General features: G+C 51.9%; 1 protein-coding gene across 1 annotated transcript; it reads left to right on the top strand.

The window, feature by feature from the left end:
- The first annotated feature begins 3,449 nt into the window (after positions 1-3,449).
- Positions 3,450-4,692, top strand: LOC123041836 (ethylene-responsive transcription factor ERF104-like). Its single transcript, XM_044464391.1, has one exon. The coding sequence runs from the start codon at positions 3,558-3,560 to the stop codon at positions 4,563-4,565; it is 1,008 nt and encodes a 335-aa protein (XP_044320326.1). The 5' UTR covers positions 3,450-3,557; the 3' UTR covers positions 4,566-4,692.
- Positions 4,693-26,309: the final 21,617 nt, after the last annotated feature.

Here is a 26,309-nt window from a genome sequence, read left to right as displayed (position 1 = left end):
CGGGGATCCGCAACGGATCCAAATGCCACTTGTGTGGCAGAATCACGTCCGGGTACGACAACAGCTGCCTGTATTGCTAGTGCCACCACGCTTGGTTCACCGAAATGTGCAGCCGCTGCCTGGCCAGGCGGCAGGTGCCGGCGGCGGCGGAGGAGGAAGCGTGCGAGAGGAGAAAGCGTCGTGGGTGAGCTTCCCCTTGTTCTTGCCAGAGTCGGCGAAAAAGCCCATGGCTAGAGTTTGTTGTGTCGCCGGCGAGTGAGCACGCAGCTAGATGTGGACGGCCAGCCGAGGTGGAAGTGGATGAGGTCGACCCCCGCACGGTGGATTAAAAAAGGATGGTCCCCGTAGCTTCCAGTCACTGACGCATGGGTCCGCGGTAGGTGGCCGCATTAAATACGATCGTGTGCGGTGATTGACCGGCCAACATGTGGGACCGCGGCGGACACCGAGAAGCCATGCGGTGCGTCTGCTTTGTGTCCACGTAGAAGCATGTCAGACCCAAATGCGTCCGCACGGATATGAATTAAAGCATACGCGTTTTGGGTTTGAGTCGGCGCGTTGAGCCAGCGTTTTTGTCAATCCAAGCCGGGGTGGCCCGTTGGAGTTGCTCTTAGGGTCTGCAATTTTCTGCAACTTGATGCATGCGTACACGGCAGTCTCTAGATCTGGATGTTGGATGGCTCTCGAGGTAAACTAAAGTCTGGAAGCATCAGCGACGTTGCTGGAATTTCGGCACGCGCATTGCATCACACGGGGGAGGATGGAGTCGCGGCTGGTGTCGGGCTCGCCATGGACGGATGCGCTTCTTCATGCTCGCGTAGCTGCTCGTTAGACCGTCCGCCGGACCCTGGCTGCCGGCTGGGCTAGGCTTTCCTCGTACTCTTGCTTGAAAGCATGAGGAGGACGAAGCGTCAAGGCGCGAGCGGCGTCCGTCCGTGGGGTCGAACGCGCTTGGTCGTAGCATGCTGATACATGCATGGGGCCGCGACATTAGCGGCGAACGCGGACCGGTTGGATCCGGCTCTCGGAAGCGGCAACGACACGCGGGTCAATTCGGCCGTTTGGTGTTGAGGTGATCGTGGGTCTGTTGGACCGTGCCAGAGGTTTGCGGGAGTTCGAACATCCGCTGCCAACAAAAAAAAACTTAAAGTACCTTGAACTAGTTTTTTTTTAGAATTTTTTCATTCACATCACGAATCAGTACAAAGAAGTTGACCCTTACAAACACAGTGAAACGCAAACACAAAGAATCATGGACACCTAAAGTACCCTAAGACAATCATAACACAAGAAGATCTCCGAAGCCCTATGTCATCATCCCTAAATCTTGAGAGAAGACCCCTGCAGCAGAAGGATCTGCAACCATTCGCAAGCAGGTCATCATCTTCGACCACGGTACAATTGCCGCCACACGGCTTCCTCTTTTCTTTACACCAGCGCTGAGAGGGCATGGACATCAATCCAACACACCTGCAACAGCCGTCGCCATCTTTGGCTTTGAGTACCGCGAAAAGTATCTCTTCTGGAGGAAAGAGAACTCGAGTCATCCGACCGTCCAGCACCGCGGCCGGGCCATCCGCCCGGACAAAGCAGGATCTCCCACCAGCATCAGCACAGAGGAAGGAGAAGAACAGCAGCAGCAAGTCATATCAACAAGGAAGAAGAAGGGTCTTCGTCTCCCTGAATCCTTCGCCCATCTGAGGACCCAAACGACCAGTGCCGATGGACCTCCAACCACCAAAGCCCGCGACCTCGACGAGACCCGGGGATCCCCAACTCCGCTGGCTCCTAGACAAAGGCAAAAGCCTCGCCTGACTGCGAACGGAACCCGGAGAAACTTATTCTGACGCGACACCACCGCAACGGTCTCGGCAGCGTCTCCCTCAACCCTAACCCTACCACACACCCACCTAGCGAACAGACCCGAGGTTCCCCCTCCCTCTCGCCGCCGGAGCGACCGACGAAGAGAGAGGGAACCGAAGGTGTCACCGGCGGTGCGCAAGGGCCTCATCGCCTCCTGATCGCCTCGTGCCATCTGATCCTACTTTTCTGGCTTTCTGGACGTGGCCAGGGAAAGACTGTACCTTGAACTAGTTCACGTGTGCATATGTGTGCTTCGCGTGCATGGCCGTGTATGTATCCGATGACGGAAGCCGATGTGCATGCTTGTGTGCATGGTGAAAGGCTGCATGGCATATTATGTGCATGCGGTTAGAGATACGACACGCAATTAAACATGATGATGACAACAAAAAGCAAGGGACGTGAGATTTAACGTGGAAAACCCCTCCACCATGAAGGGAAAAAATACCACGGGCGCCAGTCAGCCAAACTTCATTATATCGAAGGAGGTTACAAACGTCGAGGATTTACATTGATCAACTCATCCAATGCGGCGGCTTACAAAAGGTATATATATATATATATATATACATATATATATAACACATGTGACCTAGGTCAATACTGATCCGTACCCCCGCACCCCCTCGGGCGTCCCTGTCGGGGGCGACCCGCATGGGCTAATTTCAGGCTCGCTACGCTCCACTTCGGCCTAAGCCTACCGGCGACAAGCCTCACTCCCCTCGCTCGCCAAAAGTTAGCCTTTCTCTTTATACTGAAGCATAACATAATAAATGCTTGTGTTGTGTGCATGGCCATGCACGTGATGGGGGAAGCAAACTTTGATGGAAGCTGAGCTGCTGCTGCATGGCGGAAGTTGCGCGGTGATGGCGAAAGCCGGACAATTTTGTTAAGTTACACAGATGCGGAGATTTGAGGTATAGAGTTGGAAGACCAGCTCCCGTATTCATGTCTGGACAAATTGGTCTAATGACAAATACCGTGTCCATTTTAAAAGTTCGCGTTAGAGATGCCCTAAGCTGATGGACGCTGAGAATAGGGAACCCTTCAGTATTAAGAATGAAACTAGTGTATATTCCTTTTTGCGTATGAGAAAGAAAGAGAGAGACGCGCAACGATTAATGGCAAGCTCTGGTATGTATGGGCAGCAGCCAATAGGTAGCCTTTCTGCGTGTCATAATAAAATTTTGGTAAAGTGTGAGCGGAACGGTCGATGCTCTTGTCATAGATGTATGCGCACCCCTGTTCTTCATTGACACGACTCCGGAAATATCTTGTCATGTACTAGCAAGTCAAAATTATCAACTGCCTATATGTTTGAGTTTGACAACGAAAATGCCCACAAATTGCACATGCAGTAAACATCTCAGCGCTGCAAATTTGAATAGGATGTGGGTGCAAAATCTCAGGTACTACAGCGTAACAGCGACATGAAGCCATTCCACGGAGAGTGACGAGATCGAGTACGACCCCGATGCCTCAGAAGTGGGTCCCGCATTCATGCCTAGGCCTTCCCGTCGGGTCTCCTTCTCTCTCAGCTGGCCTATAAGTACTTTTGTCCTCAAGGAATATCACAGACCCACAAACAAACTTGCCACTGGCACCGAGTAGCACTTCTCTACCGTGCCGCCATCTCTCTTTCTTTCTCACGATTCTCATCCACTGAAAGGCGAACCGTATTAAGCATAAGCACCATGGAGTTCGCCGGAGAAGTCGACGACTTCGCTCTCGACCTCATCCGCGAGCACCTCCTCGGCGGCGACGGCGGTGTCCTCCCGACGGCTAACGATGATCAGGGCCCTTTTGGCGACGACGTCACCTTCCCCGTGCTGCCACCTTCTGCGGCCGAGCCGGAAGCGTACCAGCAGCCCATGTTCTTCCCGCAGCAGGGGCAGCGGCAGGTACAGACGCAAGGTTACATGGGCCTGACGCACCAGTACGTGAACTCATATCCGGCTGCCGCGGCGGTGTTCCGAGCGCCGGAGCCGGTGATGATACAGTTCGGTGGCGCGCCGTCTCCTGTGAGGGCGCTGTCGTCCACGCTGACCATCTCGGTGCCGCCCCAGGGCACCTTCGGGTGGGCGGGGACGGCTGCCGCCGCAGCGCCAGCGCCAGCGCCGGTCGAGGACCTCCGCAAGTACCGCGGCGTCCGGCAGCGGCCATGGGGCAAGTACGCGGCGGAGATCCGCGACCCAAAGCGCCGGGGCTACCGCGAGTGGCTCGGCACCTACGACACCTCCGTGGAGGCCGCGCGTGCCTACGACCGTGCCGCCTTCCGGATGCGCGGCGCCAAGGCCATTCTTAACTTTCCAAACGAGGTCGGCACCCGCGGCGCCCAGCTGTGGGCGCCGCCGCCTGCTGGCCCGGCGTCCCGGGCAGCAGGCGCGACGAACAAACGTAAGAGATCACAGGACGAGGACGCTGACGTCGAGGTGACCGGAGTGGTCATAAACAAGGCCGTGAAGGCCGAGGCGCCGTCGCCGTCGTCGGCCCGGGTGTCGTGGGACACGCCCTCGTCCGTGTCGCGGGGGACAGCGTCTTCGACGGTGACGTCGGTGGCCACGACGCCGGAGGGAGGGTTTCCTCACACGCCGTCGAGCTCGGGCTTGGAGTACTGGGAGGCGCTGATGGGAGGCATGCCGTTACTGTCGCCCCTGTCGCCACACCCGGCGTTGGGTTTCCCGCAGCTTAGTGTTAGTTAATTAGAGGATGGTTCATTAAGCGATAGAATGTTTCCTGTGTTTGTAAGAAAAACAGAGTAGGCACCCACACACAACACTTGTTGAAGACTAGATTTATAATTGAACAAAGTTATTACATGCGTCTTGCTATCCATGAAAATGTTTTCAAGCTAGTGTTTGATGTCTATTACGTGCATCAGTGCAACAACCACTGTAATAACTATTCACCCGTTGTTGTTCATCTGTTTAAATTGGACAGTCGGCTTTTCTTCTCGATGGATGTTTGATGAACATGATTCTCTTTCTTTTTGGGTAATGCTATCAGGTTGACGTTCGTTGGGGAGGGAATGCCAAAGAACGTTGTTTGCTGGCAGTCTTAGTTGCGACGCGAGATTAACAATTGCAGTTTCTGCTTGTTGTTGTTGACAATTTCCTTCCTCCCAGAAACTGTCCTACTCTTGTGAAGAAAAATGTCAACCCCCGAACAACTAAAACTACCATCAAAATGTTGGCAAATGCCACTCCCTCCTGGCGAACGTTCGCTAGATTGCCACTCCCTCCCAGCGAACGTTCGCTAGATAAGAGGGTCCTTCCCTTTTTGTATTAAATGAAGAACATATGATCCTTTATCTTTTGTACCACAAATTTTTGCTAGATACTTTAAAACAAGCAATTTCAAAACAGTGGACAAGATGTAGTGTCATATTAGTAGATAAGCTATGATAAGTACATACATCTTACTTTTTTATTCTGCTTCGATTATCTTATTTTTTTGCTTTTACATTTTTGTTTACGTTTCTTTTTTTCCCTCACTTTTTATTTATTTTCCAACTTAATTTTATTGTTTCTTTCTTTTCTTGCTTTTATCTATAAGTTTATGTGTTTGGTTGAAAGATACTCCCTCCGTTCCTAAATATAAGTCTTTGTAGAGATTCCACTATGAACCACATACGGATGTATATAGATGCATTTTAAATGTAGATTCATTCAATTTGCTCCGTATGTAGTCCACCTAGTGGAATCCCTACAAAGACTTATATTTAGGAACGGAGGGGGTAGTTCTTAGATTCCTTGTAATGTCCATCCTATAGTTTGTATTGTTCACTAATATATGTATCAATGATATTTTTTTCCTTTTACGAGAAGGCCAATGTCATATACATAAATTGTCCAACCCTTGCAAGACTATTCTTACAAAGCAAAAAATAGATCACTGGTACTTGGGTATATTGACATCGTCTTCCGTTTATAACACTCCACGTGAGCCAAGATCGATGCCGCCTCTGAAAATTGTTGACGCGGTGGTCCGAAAGCCATTAATGGTAGGCAGAGAAAATCCGATGGTAGCGAACTAAGAATCAGATCGCCGCCCATAGAATACAATGAAGGGGCTAGATAACTATCCTAGATCCATCTAGCCTGAATTGGGGACGACTTGCCTCACTATCTTCTCAACGAAGACGAAGTTGGCCATGCATCATCGAACATAGAAGTCCAAAACACTTACCGCGCCAACCACTCCACCAAACGACACCGTCCAAGATCACCCGAATGAAATGTAGACAACAACATAACCCAAGATATGGCCCTCACCGGAGCTCCACACGCCTTACAGCAAGCCGGAGCTCCACACACCTTACATCAACGCCGGAGCTCCACCATTGTTGCCTTGCCACAGCTAGTCAGACACCTAGACTAAATCCTAACTAGAGCCAGGACGATTCAAACATGGCAAACTCCAAACTGGGATTCTGTCTCCCCCATTGTCGGGGAAATTACCCGTGTCTAGACCCGGCAGTCCGAGACATGACCCGGCTAGACCAGGGATCCGGCTTGCCTGCTCCCTCTCCATGCTCCCATCCGTGCTCCCACTTCATCCTACGGCTGTCTTTTTTTTTTCTTTTTCTAATCTAATCATTCCCCCTCTGATTTTAAGGGGGTGGGGCCGGACCTTATTTTGTTCCAATCAAATTAAGCCACGTACGCGGGAGCACGGATGGGCACACGCGAGCGAGGGGAGCAGGCAAGTCTCGTCCCTAGACCAGAAGGCCCATGCCCGGGTTGTCCAAGGTGCCATACGGGCGGCTCAATATAAGCTGGGAGCCTGCACGGAACCCGACTAGGAATAAGCAAGACCCGGCAATACTACTTTTGAAAACATTCTGGAGCGCCTGTTTTGTTTTTCTGTCCAATGCATTACAAATGTTTTTTCTTCACGCAAATTTTCATGTGCGTAGGGCATTGATCAATAGTTTTTGCCAAAAATCTTTTTTATTTTGTTTACTCTTTTGTGTTGATTTTACTGTTTATGTCAGGTGCATTTGAGCTCCGGACCACAAGAACACCTTCGGCACATTTTTTTCTCTCTGAACAAAGAAGGGCCTCCCCTTCCGATTTCATTAAGAGAAACCCACTGGTTCAGGACCTAATACTCCCTCCGTTCCTCAATCTAGTGCGCATAGATTCCAGCCTAGATACCAATGTGTGTGCTGGCGTTTATTTTTGGACGAGAAAGCCCTTGGTTTGTCCGAGAGTACTAGTTCGCTGGTATATGCTGGCTTCCGTCTGTCCCAGCGAGCATCTATGGCCAGCAAGCAACCGGCCAGGGAAGCGGAATGCTGGCCAAGGACGCGGCGATGCCTGCCATGGACGCTGGACACGAATGGTGCTTCTTGCTCCTGTGAGCCGCTGCCGCTGCCGCACAAGAAGCCGACGCCGGCGTGCTGCCACCATGTGCAAGAACTCCCATCCTCGTCACAGGGGTGAAGCAGATGAGGAAGTTGGTTGGCACCTGTAGGAGCTGCATGGTGAACGGCGGCGTCCTTGGAGTGGCTCACTCGCAGGCAAACGATGGTGCGACCTGACCGGCGCCCCGTGACGGCCACCACGGCGGTGGATCCCATAGCAGGCACGCGAGCAGAGGGAGGGGAATGGGAGACGACGATGTGGCGGCACGGCGGTGGATCCCACAGTCCAGGAGTGCCCTTCATCGACATTGGCGTCCACGCCCGCGGCGGCGCCCATGACGACCTCGACGTCCACCCTCATGAAGCTGGCGGCCAGGGTCCCGCGCACACCTGCATGCCTTGTGCAGCCGCCCCATCTCCTCGGCGAGCACCATGGCGCTAGGAAGGTCCGCTTGACGGCCAAGCTGACAGCCAGATCCCGCTGCCCGCGTCCACCGCCAACAACCCCTATGTCGCCTTCTTGTCTGAGCCGCTCCGCCCGACGGCACCTTCCTTGCCGCTAGTCAAATCCTGCCGCCACCAGTCGATTCCCTCTCAGGATGCGGAACCTGCTCTGCGCTCTGCGCCGCCGGCCATGGACACGGGGACACGAAGACGATGCTTGCGGGAGCAGGGGATAGCCGAGGGAGGAGGTGCGCGACAGGAATAGGATAAGGGATATTTTCGTCAAGAATGGGGCAAAGTAGCAAACACGCACTACATTCCGGAATTTTCACAAAAATCTTAGACGCACTATAAAACGGAATGAAGGGAGTACAAACTACTGGCTTCAGCACAGCAAGTAGTATCTTCGTCGCTAAGCCTCGTCCTACGCTATGACGTACGTACGTCGGACCCTTGGAACCAAGCGATGAACCTCCTCCCCCGCAACCGCAACGACTGCAGATACGCGAACGTGCTCTCTTGTCTCAGACTTCCAAGCGGACTAGCTTTGATGCACTGCTTCTTTCGGTCCATCTCTCTGTTCTGCCAAAATATCCACGTGCATTCGGTCCTAAGAATGCTCGACCGCTGGTTGCAGCTGCTTGGTTTTTTTGTCCGATAGTCCAGATGGCAGGGACGCACGGTCCATACGTAGGACGCGTTGACCATCTTAGAAACGTAGCAATAGCATCATTATCCAATTCTCATACGGCTGTAGACCATGCACTAAACGGCGCACGGTGCTTGTTTTGGATGTATGCTGAGCTGCTGACATATGGTTTCAGTCGGAGCGTAGAACGATCGATCGATCCCGGTAAACCGTAGGAACAAATCAAACAGATACTAACAACGGCCAGGGCTCCGCCTCCTCCTCCTTCAAGAAAGAAAGTTAGGGTTCGTGCTTCTCGCCGGCGCCGGCGCAGGTCCGCCTCGTCTCCGGTGGCCCTAGGGCCATGGAGGCGCGGTGGATCCTTGCAAGGGCCGGCGGGAGGGCTCCGTTTTTAGTCATTTTTTTCAATCTTGTTAGGGTTTGTGTCCTACTCAGAAAGGCGAGACGGCGGCGGCTCCCTGAAAATGGAATAAAGGTCTCCCCGTCTAGCCCCCGTTCCGGCGGTGCGTCTAGCATCGTTGGTGGGCTTGTAGAGGTGTGTCTCCGGCAGATCTATCTTTGGTGGATTTGCTCGGATCTCGTCGTTGTTCGTCTACGTTCGTGTGTTTTCGGTTTGGATCCTTCCGATCTATATTATTTTTCATCGGTGGCGATTGCTGTTCTGGGGTGCTGTTCCTATGGGGCCTTAGCACGACGACTTCCTGACTGTCTACTATAACAAGTTGTGTCCGGCTCCGGTGATGGAGGAGCGATGACGGCGGCGCGCCTTCGGCTCGCTTCGGTGCTTGTAGTCGTCGCTAGGTGGTCTACAAATCTGGATGTAATTTTTATTTCTAGTATTCGTTGTACTGCCATGATTGAAGATGAATAGATTGAAAGTTTTTTCGCAAAAAATAAAATAAAATAAAATCAAACAGATACTGCTCTACATACCGCATACGTACATTTGGTTCCTATGACTACTGACCACGACCGCACACACCGGGTCGCATGCAGTTGAAGAGGTCGCCATCAAGTCAGAGTCCGTTACGCCGGCCGCTTTCCTTTCGATCTCACCGATGGTGCCGAGCGCGCTCGTTCGACCGAACTGACAGTTTCTTGGAATGGATAGCTTCGTGCTTGTGTACACGTACTCAAGAGCGTCCTCAGGCACACGATCGCGTGGTTGTACATGTCTTCTTCATCGTCCCCATATCTATCAATTTGAATAAGACAGTTCAAAGCTATGCTGCTGTTTTATATTCCTGCAGGTGTAACGTCCATGTACATTTCGCTTTGATATCATGGATTGAAATTGAGCGATGATGCTGAGATGGTGAGCTATTTTAGCAAGTCCTTCGGCCGTTATTACCCAAGAATAGAGCCCAATAGACTTTGGGGGTAATTAGATGGCAATGCCTCTCTTGTAAGTTCGCCAACCGCGACCCTCAAGTATTCTTTGATAATTTCTTGCCCCTGAAACTTTGGGTGTTTGTCTCTCTCTTTTGATCCATCTTCCATCGCCTGTCAATTCGGCGCGCGGGTCGTGCGTACGTGCACACTGAAGATCTATATCCCGAAAGGGACTTAAGCTGACCTACGAAGCAAACCATTTTTTACCGGAATGTCTGCCGCAGTCATCTTTTACTAAGAGAAGAAAGACAGTAAGCATCAAGGTAGCTATCAAGCCGGTAACTTGTAGCAATATAATATGCAAGAGACTAGCTATATAATTCGAACGAGCTGTGGTGAAACTCTTGGGAGGCTGCACGTAAGCATGCTTAATGCTATGGCAAGTATTAGCATGGTCCCTTTTATCTCTTCTTTTTACATGAGTAGTAAGAGTTTATAATAGACTTGAGCTGTTGATTTGATTAAGCAATGGCCTGATTAATTTTTATCTTCTTACCTTCAATGTGAAAAGAGGAAGTAAGATGGATCATATTAAAAAATTACTCGCTATGCTATACCGTCAGGCGTATCGATCCGTGATGCCTAGCGAATTATGTACGTCTTTTCTTCTTTTTGAGCTAGAAATGTTCATTTCCTGCAAATCTATTTCATACATGCACCACAGTGTATTGTTTTTTCTCCGCAACTATCTTTCCTACTTGCAAAGATTGGATTGATGAGTTCACATGTGGAACCAACTAACCTTCATCAATAAAAAAATACATCCTTACACACATGTGGGATTAGCAACCTTTCAAGATACGTAAACAAACAAATGCACATTTACTTACATGTCAAAACTAAAACAAATAAGCTGAAGAAGGTTGTGTAGTAGACATCAAGCTCTTTTCTGGCGCCGTTGCCGGGGAGGTGAGTGCTGTAAGGTATATCTTTAGATCTTGCAATCGAATCTTTTTGTTTATTGTCTTATCACTAATTTAATCTATAAAAGAAAACTACAAAAAATGGAATTGAGTTTGTCTCATACGCTTCATCTGTTTAATATCTTTCGTGAGAATGATGGTAAGGAAAATTGTGCTCAAGTGCTAGAAGAAGAAATCTATAAAATATTTGGCACTAAATCTTTGAATGATGAGCATGATTTCAATGTTGTTAGTATGAACTCTTTGAATATCCATGATGCTAATGATATGCAAAACCACAAGCTTGGGGAAGCTATGTTTGATGAAGATGATATTTTTTGTCCCCCAAGTTTTGATGAGAATATTTGTTATGATGAAAACATGCCTCCTGTTGGGGATACACATAACAGGTAGGCCCACGAAGGGTCGAAGTATCATGAAGCATGGTGTCCATACAACATGTGGGTCCAGATAAATTTCATACAGACATACTATCCACTCGGACAAGCTGTTGGGGAACGTTGCATAAAATAAAAAATTTCTACGCTTCACCAAGATCAATCTATGGAGTCATCTAGCAACGAGAGAGAGGAGTGCATCTACATACCCTTGTAGATCGCGATCGGAAGCGTTCAAGAGAACGGGGTTGATGGAGTCGTACTCGTCGTGATCCAAATCACCGAAGATCCTAGTGCCGAGGATTCTCTACATTTCCTTAAATGCGTACCAAATTCATGACTTAAATATTCAACTCCAGATCTGATCGTAAGAACTTTATTTTTCGGTCACGTTGATTCTCTATCTCATTCTGATTTTTTTTGAACTTTTCAAAGGTCCCAGACTTGTGTTTCATCAAGTAGACATACCCATATCTACTTAGACCATCAGTGAGAGTGAGAACATAACGATAGCCTCCGCGAGCCTCAACGCTCATTGGACCGCACACATCAGTATGTATGATTTCCAATAAGTTGGTTGCTCGCTCCATTGTTCCGGAGAACGGAGTCTTGGTCATTTTGCCCATAAGGCATGGTTCGCATGTGTCAAATGATTCGTAATCAAGAGACTCCAAAAGTCCATCAGCATGGAGCTTCTTCATGCGTTTGACAGCAATGTGACCAAGGCGGCAGTGCCACAAGTATGTGGGACTATCGTTATCAACCTTACATCTTTTGGTATTTACACTATGAATGTGTGTAACATCACGTTCGAGATTCATTAAGAATAAACCATTGACCAGCAGGGCATGACCATAAAACATATCTCTCATATAAATAGAACAACCGTTATTCTCGGATTTAAATGAGTAGCCATCTCGTATTAAACGAGATCCAGATACAATGTTCATGCTCAAAGCTGGCACTAAATAACAATTATTGAGGTTTAAAACTAATCCCGTAGGTAAATGTAGAGGTAGCATGCCAACGGCGATCACATCGACCTTGGAACTATTCCCGACGCGCATCGTCACCTCGTCCTTCGCCAGTCTCCGTTTATTCCGCAGCTCCTGTTTGGAGTTACAAATATGAGCAACCGCACCGGTATCAAATACCCAGGAGCTACTACGAGTACTGGTAAGGTACACATCAATTACATGTATATCACATATACCTTTGGTGTTACCGGCCTTCTTGTCCGCTAAGTACTTGGGGCAGTTCCGCTTCCAGTGTCCGCTTTCCTTGCAATAAAATTACTCAGTCTCAGGTTTGGGTCCATGCTTTGGCTTCTTCCCGGCAACTGGCTTACCGGGCGCGGAAACTCCCTTGCCGTCCTTCTTGAAGTTCTTTTTACCCTTGCCTTTCTTGAAACTAGTGGTTTTATTAACCATCAACACTTGATGTTCCTTTCTGATTTCCATCTTCGCTGATTTCAGCATTGAAAATACCTCAGGAATAGTTTTCACCATCCCCTTCATATTGTAGTTCATCACAAAGCTCTTGTAGCTAGGTGGGAGCGACTGAAGGATTCTGTCAATGACCGCCTCATCCGGGAGGTTAATGTCCAGCTGGGACAAGCGGTTGTGCAACCCAGACATTTTGAGTATGTGCTCACTGACAGAACTATTTTCCTTCATCTTACAACTGTAGAACTTGTCGGAGACTTCATATTTCTCGAGCCGGGCATGAGCTCGAAAAACCATTTTCAGCTCTTCGAACATCTCATATGCTGTGTGTTGCTCAAAACGCTTTTGGAGCCCCGCTTCTAAGCTGTATAGCATGCCGCACTGAACGAGGGAGTAGTCATCAACACGCGACTGCCAGGCGTTCATAACGTCTTGAGTTGCTGGGAAAACGGGTGCTTCACCTAGCGGTGCATCTAGGACATATGCTCTTTTGGCAGCTATGAGGATGATCCTCAAGTTCCGGACCCAGTCCATATAGTTGCTGCCATCGTCTTTCAGCTTGGTTTTCTCTAGGAACGCGTTGAAGTTGAGGGCAACATTAGCGTGGGCCATTTGATCTACAAGACATATTGCAAAGGTTTTAGACTAAGTTCATGATAATTAAGTTCATCTAATCAAATTATTTAATGAACTCCCACTCAGATAGACATCCCTCTAGTCATCTAAGTGATCCATGATCCGAGTCAACTAGGCCGTGTCCGATCATCACGTGAGACGGACTAGTCATCATCGGTGAACATCTTCATGTTGATCGTATCTTCTATACGACTCATGTTTGACCTTTCGGTCTCTTGTGTTCTGAGGCCATGTCTGTACATGCTAGGTTCGTCAAGTCAACCTAAGTGTTTTGTATGTGTAAATCTGTCTTACACCCGTTGTATGTGAATGTTAGAATCTATCACACCCGATCATCACGTGGTGCTTCGAAACAACGAACTTTCGCAACGGCGCACAGTTAGGGGGAACACTTTCTTGAAATTATTATGAGGGATCATCTTATTTACTACTGTCGTTCTAAGCAAATAAGATGCAAAAACATGATAAACATCACATGCAATCAAATAGTGACATGATATGGCCAATATCATTTTGCTCCTTTTGATCTCCATCTTCAGGGCGCCGTGATCATCACCCTCATCGGCATGACACCATGATCTCCATCATCGTGTCTTCATGAAGTTGTCACGCCAACGATTACTTCTACTACTATGGCTAACGGTTTAGCAATAAAGTAAAGTAATTACATGGCTTTTATTCAATGACATGCCGGTCATACAATAATTAAGACAACTCCTATTGCTCCTGCCGGTTGTCATACTTATTGACATGCAAGTCGTGATTCCTATTACAAGAACATGATCAATCTCATACATCACATATATATCATTCGTCATATCCTTTTGGCCATATCACATCACAAGGCATACGCTGCAAAAACAAGTTAGACGTCCTCTAATTGTTATTGCATGTTTTTACGTGGATGCAATAGGGTTATAGCAAGAATGTTTCTTACCTACGTCAAAACCACAACGTGATATGCCAATTTCTATTTACCCTTCATAAGGACCCTTTTCACCGAATCCGATCCGACTAAAGTGGGAGAGACAGACACCCGCTAGCCACCTTATGCAACTAGTGCATGTCAGTCGGTGGAACCTGTCTCATGTAAGCGTACGTGTAAGGTCGGTCCGGGCCGCTTCATCCCACGATGTCGCCGAAATAAGATAAGACTAGTAGTGGCAAGTAAATTGACAACATCTACGCCCACAACAAAATTGTGTTCTACTCGTGCATAGAAACTACGCATAGACCTAGCTCATGATGCCACTGTTGGGAAACATTGCAGAAAAAAAAATTCTACGTTTCACCAAGATTAATCTATGGAGTCATCTAGCAACGAGAGAGAGGAGTGCATCTACATACCCTTGTAGATCACGAGCGAAAGCGTTCAAGAGAACGGGGTTGATGGAGTCGTACTCGTCGTGATCCAAATCACCGAAGATCCTATTGCCGAATGGACGGCACCTCCGCGTTCAACACACGTACGGTTGGGAGAGACGTCTCCTTCTTCTTGATCCAGCAAGGGGGAAGAAGAGGTTGATGGAGATCCAGCAGCACGACGGCGTGGTGGTGGAAGTAGCGGGGATCTCGGCAGGGCTTCGCCAAGCTCAGCGAGAGGGAGAGGTGTTACAGGGGGAGAGGGAGGCGCTAGGGGCTAGGGTGCGCAGCCCTCCGTCCCCCCTCTTTATATAGGGGCCCTGGGAGGGGGGCGCCGGCCCCCTAGAGATCCAATCTCAAGGGGGGGGGGGCAAAGGGGGGGGGGACTTGCCCCCCAAGTCAGGTGGGGCGCCCCCCACCCCAAGGGTTTCCAACCCTAGGCGCAGGGGGGAGGCCCAAGGGGGGCGCACCAGCCCACCAGGGCTTGGTTCCCTTCCCACTTCAGCCCATGGGGCCCTCCGGGATAGGTGGCCCCACCCGGTGGACCCCCGGGACCCTTCTGGTGGCCCCGGTACAATACCGTGACCCCCGAAACTTTTCCGGTGGCCGAAACTGGACTTCCTATATACAAATATTTACCTCCGGACCATTCCAGAACTCCTCGTAATGTCCAGGATCTCATCCAGGACTCCAAAAAACTTTCGGGTTACCGCATACTAATATCTCTACAACCCTAGTGTCACCGAACCTTAAGTGTGTAGACCCTACAGGTTCGGTAATCACACAAACATGACCGAGTGTGACGCCCCCGATTCAATCGTACACTAATCATGCACGCAAATGTGTACGATCAAGATCAGGGACTCACGGGAAGATATCACAACACAACTCTAAAACATAAATAAGTCATACAAGCATCATAATACAAGCCAGGGGCCTCGAGGGCTCGAATACAAGTGCTCGATCATAGACGAGTCAGCGGAAGCAACAATATCTGAGTACAGACATAAGTTAAACAAGTTTGCCTTAAGAAGGCTAGCACAAACTGGGATACAGATCGAAAGAGGCGCAGGCCTCCTGCCTGGGATCCTCCTAACTACTCCTGGTCGTCGTCAGCGGGCTGCACGTAGTAGTAGGCACCTCCGGTGTAGTAGGGGTTGTCGTCGACGGTGGCGTCTGGCTCCTGGACTCCAGCATCTGGTTGCGACAACCAGAAAGAAAGGAAAGGGGGAAAAAGGGGGGAGAAAGCAACCGTGAGTACTCATCCAAAGTACTCGCAAGCAAGGAACTACACTACATATGCATGGGTATATGTGTAAGGAGGCCATATCGGTGGACTGAACTGCAGAATGCCAGAATAAGAGGGGGATAGCTAATCCTGTCGAAGACTACGCTTCTGGCAGCCTCCGTCTTGCAGCATGTAGAAGAGAGTAGATTGAAGTCCTCCAGGTAGCATCTCCAAGTAGCATATCCAGGTAGCATCTCCAAGCGCATCTCCAGGCGCATCGCATAGCATAATCCTACCCGGTGATCCTCTCCTCGTCGCCCTGTAGAAAAGTGATCACCGGGTTGTCTGTGGAACTTGGAAGGGTGTGTTTTATTAAGTATCCGGTTCTAGTTGTCATAAGGTCAAGGTACAACTCCAAGTCGTCCTGTTACCGAAGATCACGGTTATTCGAATAGATTAACTTCCCTGCAGGGGTGCACCACATAACCCAACACGCTTGATCCCATTTGGCCGGACACACTTTCCTGGGTCATGCCCGGCCGCGGAAGATCAACACGTCACAGCCCCACCTAGGCAAAACAGAGAGGCCAGCACGCCGGTCTAAACCTAAGCGCACAGGGGTCTGGGCCCATCGCCCATAGCACACCTGCACGTTGCGAGGGCGGCCGGAAGCAGACCTAGCCTAGCAGGCGTTCCAGTCCAATCCGGCGCGCGCCGCTCCGTCGCTGACGTCTGAAGTGCTTCGGCTGATACCACGACATCGGGATACCCATAACTACTCCCACGTAGATGGTTAGTGCGTATAGGCTCGTAGCCAACTCAGATCAAATACCAAGATCTCGTTAAGCGTGTTAAATATCCGCGAACGCCGAACAGGGCCAGGCCCACCTGTCTCCTAGGTGGTCTCAACCTGCCCTGTCGCTCCGCCACAAAGTAACAGTCGGGGGCCGTCGGGAACCCAGGCCCACCTCTACCGGGATGGAGCCACCTGTCCTTTCAGCCCCCTCATCAGAATCACTTGCGGGTACTCATCGAGCTGACCCGACTTTAGTCACCATCTGTATAGTATGTATGTATGTATAGTATATACCCGTGATCACCTCCCGAGTGATCACGTCCCAATAGTATAGCAAGGCAGACTGACAAGAATGTAGGGCCAATGATGATAAACTAGCATCCTATACTAAGTATTTAGGATTGCAGGTAAGGTATCAACAGATGTAGCAACAATGTCAGGCTATGCATCAGAATAGGATTAACGGAAAGCAGTAACATGCTACACTACTCTAATGCAAGCAATATAGAGGAGAATAGGAGATATCTGGTGATCAAGGGGGGGGGCTTGCCTGGTTGCTCTGGCAAGAAGGAGGGGTCGTCAACTCCGTAGTCGAACTGGGCAGCAGCAGCGTCGGTCTCGTAGTCTACCGGAGAGAAGAGGGGGAAGAAATACTGAATACAGAGCAAACAAAGCATCACAAAATATAACAAGGAAATACGCGGTGTTCGGTGTGCCCTAACGCGGTAGTAGGTGATACCGGTGAAGGGGGGAAAACATCCGGGAAAGTATTCCCGGTGTTTCGTGTTTTCGGGCAGAGGAGCCGGAGGGGGAAAGTTGCAAGTTCGATAGGTTAGGGGTGTGTGGCGGACGAACGGACTGCGTATCCGGATTCGTCTCGTCGTTCTGAGCAACTTTCATGTTGAAAATATTTTAATCCGAGTTACGGATTAAAAGATATGATTTTCTAAAGATTTAATCATTTTCTGATTTTAATTATTTATTTAACTTCAACATTATCCAAAACAGTGTTTGCTGACGTCATCATGACGTCAGCATGACGTCAGCAGTCAACAGAGATGTTGACTGGTCAACTGACGTGTGGGTCCCACTAGTCATTGACTGTTTAGTCTAATTAGTGTGTAACTAATCTAACTACTGTTTAATTAAACTAATTAGTTAGTTTAGGTTAATGTAATTATGATTAATTAACTTAATTAATTAATTAAATTATTATTATTTATTTTATTTATTTTATATATTATTTTTAATTCCTTTTTTTTAACAAAACGTTCTGGGGGCGGGCCCCCCATGTCATATGCCCAGGGGGCCTAACGGGCGCAAGGGTAAGCGGGTGCTGGGCGCGTGCGCTGCCCAGATCGCACGGGCGCACGCCCAGGGCCGCGGCACCGGCCACTGCAGGGTCGGGCACGCGCCGGCCGGCGAGCAAGGGGCCGCAGGCGTGGAGCAGCAGCGCCGAGGAAAATGGGGCGCGACCGGGTGGCCGAGTATGGCAGAGCAACGTGGTAGGGGACGGACGGCACGGCGGGACGAAGGCGGTGGCCGGAGCCAGCAACCGAAGGCTCGCCGGGGCGGGCTCGCCAACGCGAGGCTCGGCTGGCTGCAGGCAGCAGAGTACGCGAGGGGGGGAGCGTGGGGCAAGGGGAACCGGAGCGGGGCGAGGCGCCAGTGGGGTGTCGGACCAGGCGCGGCACGCGGTGACGGAGCGGGGCAGAGGGAGTGCAAGGAGATGGAGAAGCTCACGAGGGCTGTAGGGTTCGGGGGCAGCGGTGGTTGAGGAGGTCGACGAAGACGACGCGTTGTGGAGGAGGCAGACCGGCGAGGAGGAGGAGGCAGGCCGGCGAGGTGGTCCGGCAAGGTCCTCGGGCGGCGGCCCGGGCTCCAGGCGGCGTCGGCGAGGCGACGAAGCGATGGGGTCGGGGCAGCGATGAGGCGTGGTCCGGCGACGGAGACGAGGTGGCGGGGCGTCGAAGACGAAGATGGTGGCATCGGGCGGCAGCGAGGCGATGACGTCGGGGAGGGGGCCGATCCAGATCGGGAGATGGAGATGGGATCGGGGGAAGTGGGGGGGGGGATCGTGGGGAGAGTGGGGGGTTAGGGTTCGCGGGATGGACCGAGGGGGGATGTAGGCTGGGCGTCGGTGCGGGCCGGCCTCGTGGCCAAGTTGCCAGTTGGGCCGGTCGGCCCAATGGGGGGGGGGGTTGGCCCTTCTCCCTTTTTTTTTGCTTTGCCTTTTCTTTTTACTTTTCTTTTTTGTTTTATGTGTAGTTTTCTTTTATTTTAGTTTTGAAAATTACACCAATGGTTCCTAAATTGGTATTGCTTATACATACTACTGCCACATTAATTTGGGTAACTAAATAAAATAGTTTAATATTTTATTTATTGTAAAAGGAATTCAACTAATTGTTTTTGCTACTATTCAAAACATTTTAGAGTATTTATTCCTTTTATAAAAGTGTGGTTCCTCCACCATAATTACTTATGTATTATTTGGTTCACTCCGAACATTTAAATTTTAATATTTGAAAACTTTTATTGTTTGCTCGATTTTGAATTTGAAATTCGAACTAGGTTCCGAACTAACGCGAGTTTAACCACAGTAACCGAGGTGGCATGGCATCATTAGCGGGGATTACTGTAGCTTGATTACCCGGGCGTCACACCGAGACAGCTCTCCGGCCAATAACCAACAGCGGGATCTGGATACCCATGTTGGCTCCCACATGTTCCACGATGATCTCATCGAATGAACCACGATGTCGAGGATTCAAGTAATCCCGTATACAATTCCCTTTGTCAATCGGTACATTACTTGCCCGAGATTCGATCGTCGGTATCCCAATACCTTGTTCAATCTCGTTACCGGCAAGTCACTTTACTCGTACCGTAATGCATGATCCCATGACCAACCACTTGGTCACATGGAGCTCATTATGATGATGCATTACCGAGTGGGCCCAGAGATACCTCTCCGTCGTACGGAGTGACAAATCCCAGTCTCGATCTGTGTCAACCCAACAGACACTTTCGGGGATACCTGTAGTATACCTTTATAGTCACCCAGTTATGTTGTGACGTTTGGTACACCCAAAGCACTCCTACGGTATTCGGGAGTTACACGATCTCATGGTCTAAGGAAATGATACTTGACATTGGAAAAAGCTCTAGCAAACGAACTACACGATCTTGTGCTATGCTTAGGATTGGGTCTTGTCCATCACATCATTCTCCTAATGATGTTATCCCATTATCAATGACATCCAATGTCCATAGTCAGGAAACCATGACTATCTGTTGATCAACGAGCTAGTCAACTAGAGGCTCACTAGGGACATGTTGTGGTCTATGTATTCATACATGTATTACGATTTCCAGATAACACAATTATAGCATGAATAATAGACAATTATCATGAACAAGGAAATATAATAATAATCATTTTATTATTGCCTCTAGGGCATATTTCCAACACAAGCAACATACTATCCACTCGACCAAGCAGTATATCATCCACTCGGATGACAGTTCACCACTCGACCATACAACTCACTCGGATATACGAAGACCAGCAGGCAACCAAGCAGTTGACATCATTCTCATGGTGAGGGCTTGGTAGTGGGCTGGCATTACGACATTCATGCCCCACTTTGTAACATAGGAGGTGAGGGGGTGGCGCACTCTATATAAGCCACCCCCACCACTGACTTGGGGGGCTCTTTTCTTCCACCTCTTTCTCACCATTAGTCTCAGGACATAGCTCAGGCATGGGGATCCGTTCCTCTCTCTCACACACACATTGTAATCTCCGGATATATACTCAGATAAAACAAAGCCTCTCCGGAGCACGAGACGTAGGGTTGTTATCTCCATCATGAGAGGCCCGAACTCGCTAAAACCACCGTGCCACCCATATGCATCTCGATAGATCATGCTCCTTTATCCTACCCCTCTCTTATTCTCGAAATCGTTACCACAACAGTTGGCGCCCACCGTGGGGCATGGCGTCTATCGAACCATGATGCAGACGGTTTGTATCAATTCTACATCTATTCCCTATTTTATTTGTGATACGTCTCGCCTTTGCCAAGAACAGGGCCGTCTTGGGCCTCATATGCTAGCACCATCACCGCTCTTCCACGCATGCTGGCTGCATGTGCGGACAAAGAGGTGAAAGGATCGGTCCCGTCCGACTCTGAAGCGGCGAAATGATGTTCCACGCTCGCCCCACCGGCAATGCGCTTGCCGGTGCTGCGCCGCGGTTGTAGGCCTCGCGCTATGCTCACCGACCCAGCGTCGTACTCGTCCATCCGGCGACGCGCTTGTCGGCCCCGCGCCATGCTGGCCATCCTGCGGTGTGAGCTCGCCGGCCCCGCGCTGTGCTGGCCGCCCAGCACCGTGCTTGCCGGCCCTCGCTCGCATCGCTGGCAACACACACTGCCTCATTGTCTGCGCCTCTTTCATTTGCATCATCTACATGGGAGAGTACGTACCCCTCTAACCCAAGTGCATGTCATGGGCAAGTTACCATTTCATTAAGATAATCACCTCATTAAGCGGCTAATTAGGTGTCCGTTACCTAATTATGGTGATTGATGCTCCCCACTTTCCCGCAAATTAATGGCTTAATTGCCCATCTTTCGGTTTCCACACTGATTAATGTGTGCATGCATCCACGGCCATCCGTGGTCTTTACTTCCTGCAAAATACTAGCAACCATGCATGCATGCACGGTCATCCGTGGTCTTTAATCCCTGCAAAATAACATCCGTGCATGGACACTTTAGTCCAGCAAAAAATATTCATGGATGTACTAACTTGCAGGCTTACTGATACGAACAACGTCGATCGACCAACTCACCATTTACTCCACTCGGCTGATGGTGTGGCGACCGGATCGCAGCCCAACTGTGATTCACTCGGCCGATTCACCTTTTCAGTCGGATGGGCTAGCTCACTCGGACCGAACATGATCACTGGCGCTCAGCCGCCCATGCGTTGCCACTCGGCCGTCCTGCACGCGGTCACTAAGCTGCTCGCGTCATCATCAACTTCTCGAACACAGACCCGAGTTCACTCGGACGGATTACTCGTCCAGTACCCGAGCGCAAGTCAAATGGGGAGACGCGTCGTCACTCCGCGGGACGCGTATACTTCACTCGGATGCCCCTGCATCGCCACTCCGTCGGACGCCCCGCGCATCGTCACTCCGCCCTGTTGGGCGTGTCTTCCTCAACTTGTCCACTCGTCCACACGGCGCACCGTCAAGCGGCTGGGTACATCTTCAACAACATGCTCGACTCGGCCACCCTGCGCGCCGCCAAGCGGTTGGGCGCGACCTCATCAACTTGCCTGCTCGGCCTCCCCATGCGTCGCCGCTCAGTTGGGCACATGTTCATCGACTTGCCCGCTCGGCCGCACGGCGCGTCACCGCTTAGTTGAGCACATCTTCATCAACTTGTCCACTCGACCACACGGCGCACCGTCAAGCGGTTGGGTACATCTTCAACAACATGCTCGACTCGGCCACCCTGCGCATGCCAAGCGGTTGGGCGCGACCTCATCAACTTGCCCGCTCGGCCGCCCCATGCGTCGCCGCTCAGTTGGGCACATCTTCATCGGCTTGCCCGCTCGGCCGCACGGCGCGTCACCGCTCAGTTGAGCACATCTTCATCAACTTGCCAGACTCAGCCACCCCGAGCATCGCCACTCCGCGGGATGCGCCTACATCACTCTAACGCCCCGCGCGTCGCAACTTCACTGAACGCGTCGACATCACTCGGACGTCACGCGCATCGTCACTCTACGGGACACGACTGTTTCCTTGGACGCCCCACGCGTCGTCACTTGTTTGGTCACCTCATCAACACTCGGTCGCCCCACGCGTTGCCACTTGGTTGGTCACCTCATCACCACTCGGCCATCCCGCGCGTCGTCATCGGTTGGTCACCTCATCACCATTCGGCCGCCCCGCGCGTCGCCATCGGTTGGTCACCTCATCACCACTCGGCCGCCACGCACATCGCCATCGGTTGGTCACCTCATCACCACTCGGCTGCCCCGCCCGTCGCCATTGGTTGGTCACCTCATCATCACTCGGCAGCCCCGTGTGTCGCCACTCGGTTGGTCACCTCATCACCACTCGGCCGCCCCGCGCGTCGCCATTGGTTGGTCACCTCATCACCACTCGGCCGTCCTGCGCGTCGTTATTGGTTGGTCACCTCATCACCACTCGGCCACCCCGCGCGTCGCCATCGGTTGGTCACCTCATCACCACTCGGCCGCCCCGCGCGTCGTTATCGGTTGGTCACCTCATCATCACTCGACCGCCCCACGCGTCGCCACTCGGTTGGTCACCTCATCACCACTCGGCCGCCCCGCGCCTCGCCATAGGTTGGTCACCTCATCAACCACTCGGCCGCCCTGCGCGTCGTCATCGGTTGGTCACCTCATCACCACTCGGCCACCCCGCGCGTCGCCACTCGGTTGGTCACCTCATCACCACTCGGCCGCCCCGCGTGTCGCCATAGGTTGGTCAACTCATCACCACTCGGCTGCCCCGCACGTCGTCATCGGTTGGTCACCTCATCACCACTCGGCCGTCCCGCGCGTCGCCACTCGGTTGGTCACCTCATCGCCACTCGACCGCCCCGCGCGTCGCCATCGGTTGGTCACCTCATCCCCACTCGGCCGCCCCGTGCGTCGCCACTCGGTTGGTCACCTCATCCCCACTCGGCGCCCGCGCGTCGCCATCGGTTGGTCACCTCATCACCACTCGGCCGCCCCCGCGCGTCGCCATTGGTTGGTCACCTCATCACCACTCGGAGGCCCCACGCGTTCGCCATCGGTTGGTCACCTCATCACCACTCGGCCGCCCCGCGCGTCTCCATAGGTTGGTCACCTCATCATCACTCGGCCGCCCGCGCGTCGTCATTGGTTGATCACCTCATCACCACTCGCGCCCCGCGCACCGCCGCCCGCGCGTCGCCATCGGTTGGTCACCTCATCACCACTCGGCCGCCCCCGGCGCGTCGTCCATCGGTGGTCACCTCATCACCACTTCGGCCGCCCCGCGCGTCGCCATCGGTTGGTCACCTCATCACCACTCGGCCGCCCCGCGCGTCGTCATCGGTTGGTCACCACATCACCACTCGGCCGCCCGGCGTCGCCATCGGTTGGTCACCTCATCACCACTCGGCCGCCCCGCGCGTCGCCATCGGTTGGTCACCTCATCACCACTCGGCCGCCCCGCGCGTCGCCATCGGTTGGTCACCTCATCACCACTCGGCCGCCCCCGCGTCGCCATCGGTTGGTCACCTCATCACCACTCGGCCCCCCGCGCGTCGCCATCGGTTGGTCACCTCATCACCACTCGGCCGCCCCGCGCGTCGCCATCGGTTGGTCACCTCATCACCACTCGGCCGCCCCGCGCGTCGCCATCGGTTGGTCACCTCATCACCACTCGGCCCCCCGCGCGTCGCCATCGGTTGGTCACCTCATCACCACTCGGCCGCCCGCGCGTCGCCATCGGTTGGTCACCTCATCACCACTCGGCCGCCCGCGCGTCGCCATCGGTTGGTCACCTCATCACCACTGGCCGCCCGCGCGTCGCCATCGGTTGGTCACCTCATCACCACTCGGTCGCCCGCGCGTCGCCATCGGTTGGTCACCTCATCACCACTCGGCCGCCCCGCGCGCGCCATCGGTTGGTCACCTCATCACCACTCGGCCGCCCCGCGCGTCGCATCGGTTGGTCACCTCATCACCACTCGGCCGCCGCCGCGCATGCGCCTCATCGCCCCCCCGCTCGCCATCGGTTGGTCACCTCATCACCACTCGGCCGCCCCGCGCGTCGCCATCGGTTGGTCACCTCATCACCACTCGGGCCCCCGCGCGTCGCCATCGGTTGGTCACCTCATCACCACTCGGCCGCCCCGCGCGTCGCCATCGGTTGGTCACCTCATCACCACTCGGGCCCGCCCGCAGTTGGTCACCTCATCACCACCGGCCGCCCGGGTGTGGTCACCTCATCACCACTCGGCCGCCCCACGGCGTCGCCCACTCGGTGTGGTCACCTCATCACCACTCGGCCGCCCCGCGCGTCGCCATCGGCTTGGTCACTCATCACCACTCGTCTGCCCGCGCCTCCGCCTCTGGTTTAGTTACCTCATCACCACTCGGCCGCCTCCGCGCGTTCGCCATGTTGGTTACTCCTCACCACTCGGCCGCCCGCGCGTCGCCATGCGTTGGTCACCTCATCACCACTCGGCCGCCCTACGCATCGCCATCGGTTGGTCACCTCATCACCACTCAGCCGCCCCGCGCGCCTTCAGTCAGCTAAGTCATTTTACATTCTGTTATTTCCATCTTCCCGAGTATCCCATAATTCACACATCACGTTCACTCGGAGGCAAGGCCACCGAGTGTACCTCTACACTCGGCTGCTTATTTTCACATACTTGCTTAGTACTGGTTATGTGACTCCCCAGTCCAACTTCCATTTTTCCCATAAATCATTCACGAACACCATGTGTCGTTCTTCGTTTCGAGTTTGCATCGGTCCTCCGAGGCTGCAAATCAGTCGAAACACTGCACTTTCGTTTTATTTGAGCCAGTATTCCAATGAGTTCAGTCGGATCTGTCGCTTCAACAAGTTCGAACGGATCCTTCGCTCTTTCAGACTCTTGCTGGTTAACCAGCAAGCCCCTTGCACTCCCAGCACGTGTCTATGGGTGTTATTCACACAAATCATTTCAGCACACATCAAATGTCCTCGAGAAATTATTTCGTTGGCTTGTGCCATTTTTTACACAAGTTATGCGATCACTCGACCATCCTATGCGCCAACTTCATCGCTGCTTGGACTCGGTCACCATACCGGTCCCAGCGCACCACAACACCGACCTTGTCGGTCTGTTGACCTGAAACGCATTCGACCAACCCCTCTGTGGAATCCTTTTCATCGTATCAATGATATAGACCTCGTCAGGCATGAGACAGATAAGTCCCTTTTATAATTAAACTTCACACTTCACTCTTTTTGCGAGTTTACCTCTTTCAAGCATCACTCGGAAGCTTCTCCTCATCATTACCCGAGTCCGACTCGATGAATTGCAAATCATCCATTCAAAACTATATTTCTCGTATTCCGACATGTCCGTTGTCGAAGCCTGTAGTACGCTCAGGGGCTACGCCGCACTTGGGGGCTGCATCTCGTTTGGAATGACACTCTCCTGAGTAGTCAAGTACTTCATCACCAGTCAGATCCTTCACTTCAACAAGTGCATTCGATCCGCCACTTTGACAAGTTTTATAATTACCCAAACACTCTTCACACCATCTTCATTCTTATTCAGACTCAGTTGTCACGCCGGTCTTGTTGTGTCGCAACCATACTACACCGAACTCATCGTTACATTAGCTTCAAGAGCATCTGGCTAACTCCTTCGAAGACCATTTCAGCCACTTGGCTGGACACGCAATATGTCACTCGGCCACCTCGCACATCCTCACTCGGCCGTCCCGCACCACTCGGGCGCTCCATGCGTCGCCTCTCGGTTGTGCATGTCTTCACCACTCGGCTGCTCCGTGCGTTGCCACTCGGTTGTGCACGTCTTCCCCATTTGGCCGCTCCGCGCGTCGTCACTCGGTTGTACACATCATCACCCCTCGGCCGCCTCACGCGTCACCATCAGTTGGACATGTCTTTACCTCTACACCCCCAACACGGGAACGACTAAGTTACTCGTATGATCAAACCTCATATCACACTCTGTAGCAAGCTTACCTCTTTCGAGCATCACTCGGGGGCTACGCACAGCCGTTG

The sequence above is a fragment of the Triticum aestivum genome, chromosome 2B (assembly GCF_018294505.1).
Source record: "Triticum aestivum cultivar Chinese Spring chromosome 2B, IWGSC CS RefSeq v2.1, whole genome shotgun sequence".
In the NCBI taxonomy this organism is placed as follows: Eukaryota; Viridiplantae; Streptophyta; class Magnoliopsida; order Poales; family Poaceae; genus Triticum; species Triticum aestivum.
Note: the sequence above shows the minus strand (reverse complement) of the source record. Positions and strands in the feature narration are given on the sequence as shown.

Coding starts and splice junctions, on each gene's coding strand:
- LOC123041836 (XM_044464391.1), top strand. CDS start 3,558: ATGGAGTTCGCCGGAGAAGTCGACGACTTCGCTCTCGACCTCATCCGC.